The 13,566-nt window shown below is 37.8% G+C and overlaps 1 protein-coding gene across 1 annotated transcript in view; it reads left to right on the top strand.

The window, feature by feature from the left end:
• The window catches only part of ADAMTSL3 (ADAMTS like 3), a 616,185-nt gene that overhangs the window by 72,051 nt on the left and 530,568 nt on the right, over positions 1-13,566 (top strand). Inside the window, exon 3 of the mRNA XM_044660156.1 lies at positions 11,394-11,513. Coding sequence (XP_044516091.1) covers positions 11,394-11,513 — 120 coding nt within the window. The remainder of the gene's footprint in view (positions 1-11,393; positions 11,514-13,566) is intronic.

The following is a 13,566-nucleotide window of genomic DNA, read 5'->3' as shown; positions in this document are numbered from 1 at the left end:
AGTTCATATATTTACTTCCTTTAAAAGTTAACTTTTTGCAGATGATAGCGTTTCTAATAACTGTGCAAATAGCCTTTAGAAGTTACTCTGTTGTGAAAGCATTTCAACTTTTCTCACTTTGTTAATTTGTTGTCCATACTGTGTGCACTGATATCTAGATCCATGACTTTTCTCCTCCTCTTTGTCCTAATGGAGCAATGCCATTTGTAGTAACCTGCTCTTCAGGATTGAGGAGATAAAGGAGAGAAAATAAAGTTATGCTGAATGAGTACGTAGTTGTTTTCATTCAGCAGATAGTTGTATGCTCCAATGATAGTAAAGGATCTGCCAAAATTGAATGTGTTCACAAGCATCCATTTTGGGAGTGGTTCAGAACTCTCCAACTGGGGAACATTCTGTGTTCAGCCAACAGTTAGCCTTCATTCACAGCTACACTGGGGTGGGGTTTTTTCTGGTTTCAAAACAGAGTAGGATCTGGGAAACAGCTGGCATCCAAATACTAAAGACTGATGGGACGTGAGAGGTCATCTATTCCTCCCTTCCTTCAGCACAGGAATCCATTTGAGAGAATGCTGTACAAATGATCTCAAACAATGGAATGTGGTAGATGAAATCTCTAAGGGTTAATTGCTTATCTTGGGGCCTTGGGAAGGTGAACTATCACAGAGGAAGGAATAGGTTCAGAGGTAGTACATGGACAAGAGTGAAAGAACATTTGAGGAAAAGGCCTCCAACTTTTCATGCTGTTGCTACTCTTGATGAATACTTATACTATATTCCACTTCCAATAAAAGTACGTGGTCTAAAAATATCCATTCTATGATAGGGCATAGAAGGACACCCTGATCACAGTCACATTAGTAGGAGGCAAATTTCAGTTCATTTAAAGAAGAATATTCTAAAAATCAGAGCTGTCTGACAGTGGAATGGACTGTCTTGTGAAGTGGCGAATTCTTTGTCATTGGAAGTGATAAAATAGACTAGGTGACCATCTTCCACAGATGCTATAGAGCAACTTGTGACATACAGTACTCCTGAGTGTACCCTAACCAGATTAAAGTGTGATTGGGGTGGGGGGTGCTAAGTGGCTCAGTGAATAGAGAGCCAGACCTAGAGGCAGAAGGTCTTGGGTTCAAATCTGGCCACAGACAAAATCTGGGCAAGTCACTTAACCCCCATTTCCTATCCCTTACTGCTCTTTTGCTTTGGAAGCAATATACAGCATTGATTCTAAGACAGAAAATAAGGGTTTTCTTAAAAACATTTATTGGGAAATATTTAGCAAGATAAATAAAAATACAATAGAACATAATGCTGTTTTTTTTAAGTCAACTAATATCCTACAGAGATCCTTCAGTTTGGTTTAATGGTCATTGTTTCCATTTGAGTTATACACCACTTACATAGAGGCTATTCCTGAATTGGGAAGCCCATTGACCTATAAAGTATATAACTTTTTAAAGTCACTTCCAATTTTAATTCTGTTATTGTATGGGTTTGAAAGTAGCTATAGTGCAGTAGAAAGAATGCTGCTTTTGGAACCAAGAAAATTGAAATTGAAAATCATGTAGCTTTTAAGTGCCAAAGTCAGATTTGAGCCTAGGACTTCTAGTCTCCAGGCCAAGAACACTACCTACTCTACCACCTACCTATCCTAGTGAGTTGTGAAGACTACAGAAACTCTAATGCCCCTCCCAGGTCTAAATCTATGATTTTTATGTCTTGACTTTTAGCACATGAATATTTGTTAATTTTGAGAGGATCCCAATTAGAAGACAATCTAAACTAGAGTATCTTCATTTTTGTTGCTATTATTATTTGGAATTGGATATCCAGCAAGACATTAATCATAAGGGTGAATGTCTGTGGTCCTAAAAAAGAGGAGGCAAGATTCCTGTGCATTTAGGACTTAGAGAAAGCAGATTGTTATCTGTACAGTTACTCCAAATGTAGGATTAAGGCTTTTTTACAGAGATAGCACCTAACTGGACTTTGGAGATTAAGGGCCAATAGGAGCAGGAGTGTGATCAGGTTCCAGGCTACAGTCTTTGCCAAGGTGTTCAGCCTGGAGTACAGGAAGGGAATAACCTGCAAAGATGCCAAGAGGGAGTAGACCAAATTGTTCATATGAAGAATCTTTTAGGATTCAAGAGTCTTAGGGAAGTCAGCAGTTTGTTGGGAACAAGTTTTATGCAAATTTGTAAAAGGCAAAAGAATTATTCTTTGTTTTTGCTTTGAGCCCACTTTGGGTTATTTACACTCCAAGTACATATAATTGTACTTGTCTAATAAATTCTGAGGCAGTAATTAGATACAAAAAGTGATTAGAGCATGGAGTTGAGAGGAAGTTCTAGAAGGAATTAATTATTACACAAACAGTACCAGGTTAAGAGAGATGAAATGTAGAGAAAGTCAAATCCATTAATTAGAAAGGGTCAGAAATAAATGTAACTGCAGTAATAATACAGAAATCTGTTTCAATTACTCAGAGGAAGTGTGAAGAAATAGGGAGTATGCCACATTAGGAGACTGGGACCTGGGTATATAATGAGGTTAGATTAAAGGACTCTGCACTTGCCATCTGCCTCAAAAACTCAGAAATACTATGACTTGCGATCATAAGCCAATATAAGAATGTGCTGAAAATGCAACAAATCAAACACATTTTAAAATCTATTAGGTAAGGTATGATAAATACATATCAATTTCAAAATAGATTTCCTTATGGTTTTACCTTTTGTGGGAATATATGTGAATTCCTTAGGCATAAGTCTAATAATTAAATTTATTGATAGAAATAAATCTTATAACTTTGGGTGTCCTTAGAAAAAGTTTAGTGTGCAGTATATCAATCATCTTTTTGCCACAATCACTTGTTTTAACATGATTTGACTTTGAGTTCAACATGTTGATTCATTCTTCATCATGAAACCACAGTTTATTACGTTAGTAAATATTAATTGTATCTGATAAACAGATAATTTTTTCAGGTGTAACCTGATTGTAGCCAACAGTCTTTCAGTGAAGTTTAGATGAGATGAGTTCCTAGGCCACCGAAACATGTTTAGCTCTATCTTTTGGGGTAAATTTCAGAAGATTTCACAAGTGGCATGATTTAGGGTTGGGTTCACATGGAAATTTCTTTTATTTAGGAACAATTCTGTTTTTCTGTATATATCAGAGTTCATTATTTTATCAGTAGGAAAAAGACATAGGCCCTTTGGAAATAGAAAATATCCAAAATATTTTTGGGAGTGTTGGTAAAAAAAAAAAACAAACCCACAATAGTGTTATGAAGATTTCTAGATCTTATAGGCCTACCTGGACTTTTGGCAATGTTTTTGCTCTAGTCTTGGATGGAAAAGCAAGTTTCATTAGTAAAGATGACCTTTTTCCAGTCTTTATTATTATAGTCTTCATATTATCTTGCTCTTGACAAGAATTTTTTCTTCATAGCTATTGTTAGACCACAGAAAATCTTGAAAACCATTTACTAAGCTGTAGAGGATCTGGGAACTGAGTTGGTAGAATGAATATCTACACCAATAAAAACAAAATGATTTTGAAATATTGAAGCATATACCACTTTAAGGTTAACAAAGTGTTTTCCTCACAATGACGCTGTGAAATAGATAGTGATGATTATTATTACCCTGATTTTACAGATGCCACAATTGCAGCAGGGTGAAGCAACTATACTCAGGATCAAAAAGCTAACAAGTATTAAAGGACAGATTTGAACCTAGGCCTCCTGACTCTAAGCCCAACACTGTAGCACTTCATGGTATCTCTTGATAAATAATGCAGTGCAGCAGAAGGGCAGGTATTAATCAAACATCCTTATAAAAACAATAAGATAAAGTTAGAAAGCTTTCCTTTAACTTTACTCTAGGGACTTCCTGGTCAATCACAGAGTCCAATTCCCATAGATTCAAAATTCTGATCTCTAGGAAAGTATATGTTGGGATTCAAATTCGTAAGCCCAAGTTTGCATGGCACAGGCTGGTCCTTGTGAATATATCTCAATTGTTTGTATGTTATGGTTGGGTTGAGGTCTTGAAATCCATCATTAAGTACCTATTATGTAGGAGGCACTGGGCCAGATTCTGGGGATTTAAAGACAAAAATGAAAGGAGCTTACCTTATATCAGGGCAAATAATATGCATGCATATAAGTATGTGTAAAATAGATGCAAAGTAATTTGGAAGAGGAGGGTGCTAGTAGCTGGGGAGGGGAAATGGAGATCAGGAAAGAATTCATGTAGAGGGTATTCCTTCAGTTAAGTCTAGAAGAGGTTAGGGATTTTAGGAGGTGCAGGTGAGGAACAAGCACCTTCTAGGCACTTGGGATAGTCATGCAAAAGCCATGGAAAATGAAAGTGTTATGTTTGGGGAATAGTAAGGATAGATTAACTGGACCATAAAGGAGAGAGTGATGTTCAATGAGACTGGAAAGGTAGTTTGAGGTCAGGTTGCAAAAGGATTTCTTAAATGACAAGAAGAACAATTTGTTGGTTCCTAAACTATTAGAGAAGCACTGGAGTTTATTGAATAGGGCTTTGACAGATTCAGGAAAATGATTGGCAGTTTTGTGAAGGAAGAATTAGAGTGGGGAGATCAATGAAAACACTGTTGCTGTAATCTAAGGAAAGGGTGATGAGGACCTGAACTAGAGTGGTGACTGTATGTGGTTAGCATGAGAGATGTTGTAGTGTAGTGTAGCAAAATCAAAGTTGGGCAGCTGAATAGATATGTGAGGGGAGGGAGAGGGAGAAGTTAGGGATGGAACCAAGCTTATAAGTCATGATTACTAGAAGGATGGTGATGCCCTTGATGGTATTAGAAAGAGGGGTAGGTTCTGAGACAAAAATAGTAAGTTCTCATTTTGATAATTTTGAACTTGAGATGCTCAAGGTCCAAAAGCAAAGAACCAGCATTAAAATTCTGTCCTTTATTTTCACCTGTGTGACCTTCTTTAACTTTAACTTTAAACTTTGTTTAAAGTTGTTTAACTTTGTTGGGCCTCAGTTTCCTTATTTGTAAAATGATAGAGAGATAGAATGAATCTCTTACAGGGTTAACCCCTAGGGGTCCTGGCTTGTCAGTATGCTCTGCTTTGTTAAGCATTTCTTGGCTACAGGGAGATCATGACTTAAGCTTTGCAGCCCAAATCTCTCTCCTTCCACCCCACAAGATATGTTAGGAAGGTAAGATCATAGGTTTTAGACCTAGAAGGGATCTTCAAAATCCCATGCCAACATCATCGTTTTATAGATGAAGAAAATAAAGCCCTGAAAAATAGTGAAGGGACTTCTTTAAAAGTCACCAATAGAGGGAGTGGAAATTGAACCCAGTTCTTTCTCATTCCCAAATAAGGGCTTTCCCCCTAAGCACGACAGTTGCCTCCTTAGAGTTGTCAGTTAGTTTGCAAAAGGAAAAAAAAATCATAAAACCAGACCAGAGCTCTGTTTAGCATCTGAGTGTTTTATAAGCCAATTTGTCTAGAATGGAAAATGAAAAATAAAAAGGACATGATGGTCACTGCAAAGTTTAAACAAAATTAGAGATCACTTTTTGATTATTTAGCACAAATTCATGGAATGCTGGAGATGACATCTTATTGAGGCTACATAAGAGAGCACAGATGGGAAACCATAAAGATGAATGAGAATTTCTTATGTAAATACAAAGTATATTTGCAAAGGAAGACTTGAGTGTTGTTGTATGGAGTAGTTATCGCTGGTATTTGGAGAAATGATTGCTTATGTTATTTCCAAGATAAAAGAAATAGCTTATAACCATATTGATGGTAAGGGTTGGGAAGTGTAAAAACTACCCTTGACTTATTTTACATACTATAAAGAAGTAGACAGCCCCAGTGCAGGAAAAGGATTATTATTGTAGGAATCAAGAGGCCTGAGTCAGGATAACTAGGTGGCTCAGTGGATAGAGTGGCAGACCTGGAGTCAGGAGGATCTGGGTTCAAATTTGAGCTCTAACACTTCCTAGCTGTGTGACCCTGGGCAAGTCATTTAACCCTGTTTGCCTAGCCCTAGTTCTTCTGTTTCAGAGTTGTTACTAAGATAGAAAGTAAAAGTTTTAAAGAAAAAGAGACCTGAGTTGTAGGCTTTGCCCTACTTCAGTTAGAGATATGGTTTTAGATAAGTCCTTCTGGACCTTATTGATTCATTCATTTTTTCATTTAAATATTTCTTTAATAATTAATTAAATTATGTAAAAATGTAAAATTAAAGAGTTGTATTCATTGGATCTCTAAAGTTCTTTGACACAATGAAAAAGTAATCTCTAACCAGTTATAGCAAAGTAGTTGTAATCATTTCACAAAGCTTAGCTGCATATAGTAATAAAAAATGTTAGTTGAAAGATAGGAAGAAAGGAAAAAAGTTATGTGATATTGGAGGCCACAGGCAGGGCTCACTTTTTCCTTCCTTAACTACCAAGTGGAAACAGAAAAGGTCTATTCTGAGATTATTGGGGAGGATAGAGAAAGATACCCATTGCTAGTATCAGCCTAACCCCAACCTTGCCAGTGGATCCCTTTTATTTTTCTAATTTTGGAAATTTGAAGGTTTTCCCGTCTTGGGTGACTTTAGAGTCCATGGCCCCATAGCGATGTATCATCTCCCTCCTTTCTAGTCAGCTGCAGATGCAGATGCTATGATAAGACTGTGGAGCCTGTCGTCCGTTCTTAAAATTGGTTTTATATGCCTACTTCAGAGGTTAGAGTGGTGAATATTAGGGATTCTTTGCCTTGACTACTGAGCTTCATTTCACTGTTCAAGGATCTGATTAGACAACCTCAGAGATAGAGGAACCTTGACTGAGGACAACGTGGTTCATAATGCTCACATCAGAGGACTTTGGTTCATATTCTGCTGCCAACACTTGCTATCTCAATCCATCAGTCAATAAGTATTTATTAAGTACCTGCTGTGTGTCTGGAACTGTGCTAAGAGCATGGGATTTTAAAAAAAGAAACAAAAGACAATCTCTTAATGAGGGAAACAACATTCAAACAAATATATACAAAGCAAACTATATACAGAACAGATAGGAAATAACCGAGGAAAGGCATTAGAATTGAGTTGTTGGGGAAGACTTCCAAGGAAAGAGATTTTAGCAGAGACTTAAAAGGGAGCTAGGGAGGTCGGTATACAGAATGGAGGAAGGAGAACATTCCAGGAATGGAGGACAGCTAGAGAAAATGCTCGTAGCTGAGAGCAAGAATGTCTTATCCATGGAACAGCCAGGAGGCCAGCGCCACTGGATTGAAGAGTACATGCCAGGGAGAAAGGTGTAAGAACACCAGAAAGGCAGGTGGGGACTAAAGTTATTACTGAGGATTTGAATGCAAAATAGAAGATCTTATATTTGATCTTAGAGGCAACAGGGAGTCACTAGAATTTATTGAGTAGAGAGTAACATGGCTGGACCTGTAGGGCTTTAGGAAAATCACTTTAAGCCTGAATAGAGGACAGATGAATGAAGAGAGGCTTGAGGCAGGCTGACACCATCAGGCTAATGCAGTAATTCAGGCATAAGGTGATGAGGGACCTGCACTAGAGTGGCAGTGTTAGAGGAGAGAAGGGGAAATCTTCAAGAGATATTGCAAAAATGAAATCAAGAGGTCTTGCCAGTGATCAGATGTGGGTGGTGAGAGGTAGTAAGGAGTCTAGAATGGCTCCTAGGTGAGGAGCCTGAGATCCTGGGAGAATAATGTTACATAAGAGGGAAGATAGGAGGGAGGGATGGCTTAGGGGAAAAGATAACAAGTGCAGCTTTGGACATATTGAATTAAAGATGTCTACTGAGCATCTAGATTGAGTTGTCTGAAAGGCACTTGGAGATGTGAGTTTGGAAGTCAGCAGAGAATTTGGAGCAGGATAGGTAGATCTGAGAATCATCAGCATAGAAATGGTAGTAATCTCTCTGATCTTGGGCAAGTTCTATCTTCCCATGTTATTTTTCTTATCTATTTTAATGAGAAATTTGGAGTGTGTGGCCTCAGAGGGTTTTTTTTTTCAGCTCTAGAACTTTGATCCAGTTACCTTCCTTCCTTCTTCTCGCTCTTCCCCTTTTTCTTTTCTCTCAAGTTGCAGTTACTAGAGCTAAGTGCTTTCCCTACTTTTTTTAGCTTGAAAGTCTGTAATAATCATGGAAATGTCAGCATAAGAGCTAGGGTAATATACAGTGAGTCTCAGATGACCTGAGTTTGAATGCTATCTCCTCCATTTACTACTTGTTGTGATCTGGAGTATGTTATTTAATCCTACTGTTCATTGAAAATATTGTTGATAATTTTTTGTGGTTCTGTGATATGCTTGGAGGAGTGTGAAAGACTTGATTTATAATTGCTCAGAAAATAGATGCAGTGACACACTTTTAAGTTTATCTGCATTATTAACACTTTCTTCAGTCTGGGCAGTCAACAAAAGACTAAATCAATCCCTAATTTATAATGTTTCCTAGGTATATGTGCCATTACTGAAAATTTGACAGTGGGCACTACAGAGTATTGTTATTATTTGACAAAATCTGTAGTCTTATTAGTATGGGGAGCTCCATGTGAGGAATTTCCTTTACAGTGCAGATAGATGCTTGTTCTTCAACTTAGGATCTTAGATCAGGGGTTCATCATCTTTTTTGTATTATCAACTCCTTTGGAAGCTTGCTGAAGTCTATAGATCCCTTTTCAGAATAATATTTTATTTTATTTTAATGTATCTATTGAAAATCCTTGCCTTCTGTCTTAATATCATTTCTAAGAAGCAAGAGCTTAGCAATGGGGGTAAAGTGACTTGCCCAGGGTCCCACAGCTAGGAAGCATCTGAGGCCAGATTTGAATTTGGGAAGAGCTATCTTCCTGATTATAAGCCCAGTGCTCTATCCATTACAGAGGAGAGAATTGAGGTTCAGAAAGATTAAATGATTTGACCGTAGTCATATAACTAGTAAATATCAGAGATGGAATTTGAACCTTGGTCTTCCTGACTACAAATGTGGCGTTGTGGCCATTATTCCATGATGCCTCTGGATAGTATTAGGATTAATGTCCTTATGATTAATTCAGGAACAAATGCCCTCCCTTGCCTTTCTTCCTGCCCTGGTATCAACACTTTTCATAACCATATCAATCAATCCCTAATTTCCACACTTTACTTCCCTGTTGTTCTCAGATGAAATATTTTAGTTATACAACATTCACACCCCATTTCCCTCCTATCACCCCAATCCACTGGTAGCCAAACACCCCCTCCTGCCAACTAACATTTGTCTCCTTTTACAGTGTTGGATTCTCCACCTGAGTAGTTCTCCTGTTCTCACTTTGCTCTCCATTCCTGAGAGAAAATCATTTCCCCCTTATTCACTCCCTGCCTATTCAGACATGTGATGGTCTTCTCTCCAGGTGACTTTCATGGAAAGATTGGAGTTTGTTGCATAAACAAATGACTAGAGTTGCGGGAGGAATTGAATTTCTTAAGTAGGAGGCCAGTGTGGGAAATGAGATATGCCAGCATGGAAGCAGACTACGGGGAGCCTAAACGTTTTAGGCATAAGAAACTCGAAGTTTGGAAGGGACCTTAGGGGCCATCAAGTTCAACCCTCTAATTTTAGAGACAAGGAAATGGAGGTCCTCAGAATTAAAGTAACTGACCCAAGTAGCAGCAAAACTAGGCCTAGGATTTGTTCGTCCATTAGTGAGTGTTTGCAGTGAATTGCTACAGAAAAATCTCGTCTGAAGTCATCTAATGTTTTTGCAAAGAAAATATAGTTTATTGTACAACATTTAGCACAAATGCCTTATGTGTAGGTATTCAGGAAATATTTGTCAACATGCATGCATGCATAATTGAATAATATTTCAGACATTCTTGGTGGGTGTGGGAGGAAAGAGAGGGTTATATATATATATGTATATATATATATATATACACACACATATATCATTTGATTCTTTGTCAAAAGGGTGGTTTTGTGTCTTGTAATAATTATAATAGATCTTTTTTAAGTTTATAAAGTACTTTCCACATAACAATCCTGTGAAGTCACAGTATGTAAGTATAATTAATTACGTATAATTAATTCCTATTTTATTGATGAGGAAAAAGAGCCCGAGAGAAATGATTTATTTATTGTTTCCCAATAAGCTTCAGAGCAGAGGCTCCAACCCCGGTCCCCATACATAGAGGTATGGAGAGGGGAAAGATCCCTAATAGCACAGGTAATCTCAGAAGGGCGGCAAGCCAGAAATTAGGAGAATTGTATGTCTTATCTGGGTCTGCATGGCATTGACTTGACTTGAAAATCTAACTTTTTTGCAGCTTATCCCTTCTGAGGAAGTAAGACTTTGTGTAAACATGTTTTTTCTTCCAGTAGAATATAAGGTAGGCAACTAGGTGGCATAGTGGATAGTGCCAGGTGTGACCTGAAGACTCATTTTTCTGAGTTCAAATTTAGCTTCAGACACTTACTGGCTGTGAAATCTGAGCAAGTCATTTACCCTGACTGCCTCAGTTTCATCATCTGTAAAATGAGCGGGGAAAGGAAATGCCAAACCACTCCAGTATCTTTGCCAAGAACTCCTCTCCCTCAAATAATGTCACAAAGAGTAGACCTGATTGAAAAAAGAATGTAAGCCACTTAGGGGCAGAGATTTTTTTCCCTTTTTTTTGGTCTTTGTATTCAAAGCCCCTCCAATACTGAAGGTGCTTAGTAGGTGCTTATTGAACTAAAATAAAGTTGAATGAAGTTAATCTGTCTGGGCTGGGCCATTCACATCAAGTATAACTCCTATTTTACATTCAGACCCAAAGTAAAGATTTAAAAAATCTCCCACAGACTATTGTTATTGCTTCTTAGATACCTGAGGATACAGGAGTGAGAAAAGAAGGCATTGATAAAAATAACCTGGGACAGCTAAGCAGAGGGTGCTGTTTATGGATAATAACTTGTTCATGTAAGCACATTTATGATCATGAGGATTGCTATTGAGAACTGAATATCAAGAGGCTAGAAAATGCATCCTAATGGAAAATAAGAATGCAAGCTGTTGAATTTGGATCATCACTGTAATATAGGCAATGGATAATTCTCATTTTTCTAGGCTCTCTAATGACTAATTTCTTGGAGATCAGTAGTCCCTGGTAACTGCCAGACAAATTCAGTGCCTGCTTTAACCAGGAATCTCATTGCTGACATCTTGTGGCTGGCGATGAAAATCTCTCTTGCTCCCATAGTCTTTCCTTTCTCCACTTGAAGGCATCTGTTCATGATTCATCTTGGAATGTCTTTTTCCCATGTTTCCACCATCCTTCACATGGGTGGTGTGCTCCCTGAGACCTGAATGTGACTGGGATGATCTTTTCTTTTAGGCAAGAGCAGAGAAGTCTCCAGGGGCATACTTCCTGCCTGAGTTTGCCCTTTCTCCTCAAGGAAGTTTTCTTGAAGACACGACGGGAGAGCAGTTCCTTACTTACCGTTATGATGATCAGGTCAGTAAATGATGGAATAATAATTGGACCTGGGTTGGTTGTACAGTAATTGGACTTAAAAATAAAATCTTCTACAATAAATGCTTCTTTTCTACCTTCTTTCTAGTAAAATGACTGTTACATTATCTGAATAAAGAAATAAAAGGTCATTTGTTGTTGAAATATTAAACAAACTTACATTCAAATATGAAAATAATATGAAAAGTCATTGAAAAATATTTTTATTTGGGGTAGGGGCTGAGGGAATGAAGGAGGGGGAAAGAATACTTCTGTAAACAGATTAGGTAACCCATTTCACATTTTTTGAAATGTGTCTGCCTGAATAGGGTGCAGTGGTTTGTTACGCAGCCGGGAACCTTTCACCATGTTGGAATTTTACTGGTGTTACAATTTATAGCTCTAGTTAATCCAGAAATCAGTGATCCTACATGTTTTAATATGAGAACTTCAGAGAAACTAATTGAGAGAGGGAGTAAGGTATAAAATTGGGTGTCTGGAAAATAACAAGTCATGCATCTTATAATTAAAGAGTGGTAATGACTTCTCCAGGACTCTACCAATACATTATATTTAGCATAACAACAATATAAAAAGGTTTTTTAAAAAAAGAAACCCATTAATTCAGGGGAAAAGAGCTAATGCAGAGCTGGAAAGTGTGTGGCATACAGTAAAAACTGACTCAAAGCACATTGTTTTCCAGAAGCCCTAGTGAACACCATGTGTGATCTACTAAGTTGGACTTTCAGAGGTACTTAAAATATGTTTCTTTTAATTAAATCAAAGGAATAGGGTAGGAATCTGATAGAACCAGTGAATAAGAGTTATGGTTCCAAACTTCAAAGAAAATGATTAAAAGATCATTTTCCCCAAGTAGGTAGATGTGATGTATATGGAAATCAGCAGGTAAGGTGCATTTTTTAGTGGAAACATTCTAAGAAGATTCAGGAGAAGAAGGGTACATTTTTGGGGCTGAGAATTTTATGTCTTGAGAATCTTTGCAGTTATAGGCACCCCAAATCTCTTTTTTTCTTATTTGTCCATTGACTACAAGAAAACTGAACATCTAAAATTCCGGGAGTAACTCCTAGATACTATTCACAGTTTTTGGGGGGCTGGAGAGCATTGCCACATCTTTTATGCAACAGAATTTCACCTTCTCATTATCTCAGTATTCTCAATATGGTAGAATTGGCACAACACAAAGTTCAGCTCTTGTCAGATGCCTTAATAAGGAAGGAAAGGGAATATAGCCTGTATGATCTTCAAGTGTATGGCACTTATTCAGGTAATGGTTTTATTAAATGAATGCCAGTCATATTCTTCAAGCTCAGATACTCAGGAATATATAGAGATGTAGGCATCAATGGTATTGCTGGGCCAGTGACAAAGTAGATATGAGCACCATGAGATCACCTAGCCCAGTTCCTTCATTTTGTTGATAAGGAAACTGGAGCCTAGGGCGAGAAGATTCTTTGAGGTTTTCAGGGGACTTTCATATTGATTTTTCTAAAACTGAGCCATGGACATCAGGAATACACAGAAGAGCTCTGGTTTCCCTGGTGGGACCTTCCCTTACTAATGCACATCTGCAGCCCGTCTGTGACTTGTTAGGAAGTTCACAAGTAGTACCAGGGGCAGACAGAGAAAGGTAAAGTAGTTTGTGTAGGGCTCCAGAGCTGTCAAGAATCTGAGGCAGGATCTGAACGTGGTTCTCTTCATGCTGTATCTGGTTATAATGTGCTGCTAATTGATGGAGCCCATGAAGAGAAATCCTCATGGATCTTCAGGTATTCCAAAGTAAGGTAAAAATAACATGGGACCCCTAAATAGTAGGTGGTGTTTATAGATGATAACTTGTTCGTGTAAGCACATGTGTGACCAAGAGTATAGATATTAGAGATTTCTGAGCTAACTCAGAGCCTTTTCAGAGAATGAGAGCTAAGAAGGGGTTCCAAAGACAGAATTCAAAGAAATGTGCCTTCTGAAGAAGCTTTAAGAAACAGGACATTATTCTAAAGGAGTGGTGAACTGACAGAATTAAAGGCTGATTTGG

Source organism: Gracilinanus agilis, chromosome 2, assembly GCF_016433145.1.
Source record: "Gracilinanus agilis isolate LMUSP501 chromosome 2, AgileGrace, whole genome shotgun sequence".
Taxonomy (NCBI): domain Eukaryota; kingdom Metazoa; phylum Chordata; class Mammalia; order Didelphimorphia; family Didelphidae; genus Gracilinanus; species Gracilinanus agilis.
The sequence above is the reverse complement of the archived record's forward strand: the minus strand, read 5'-3'. Positions and strand labels throughout refer to the sequence as shown.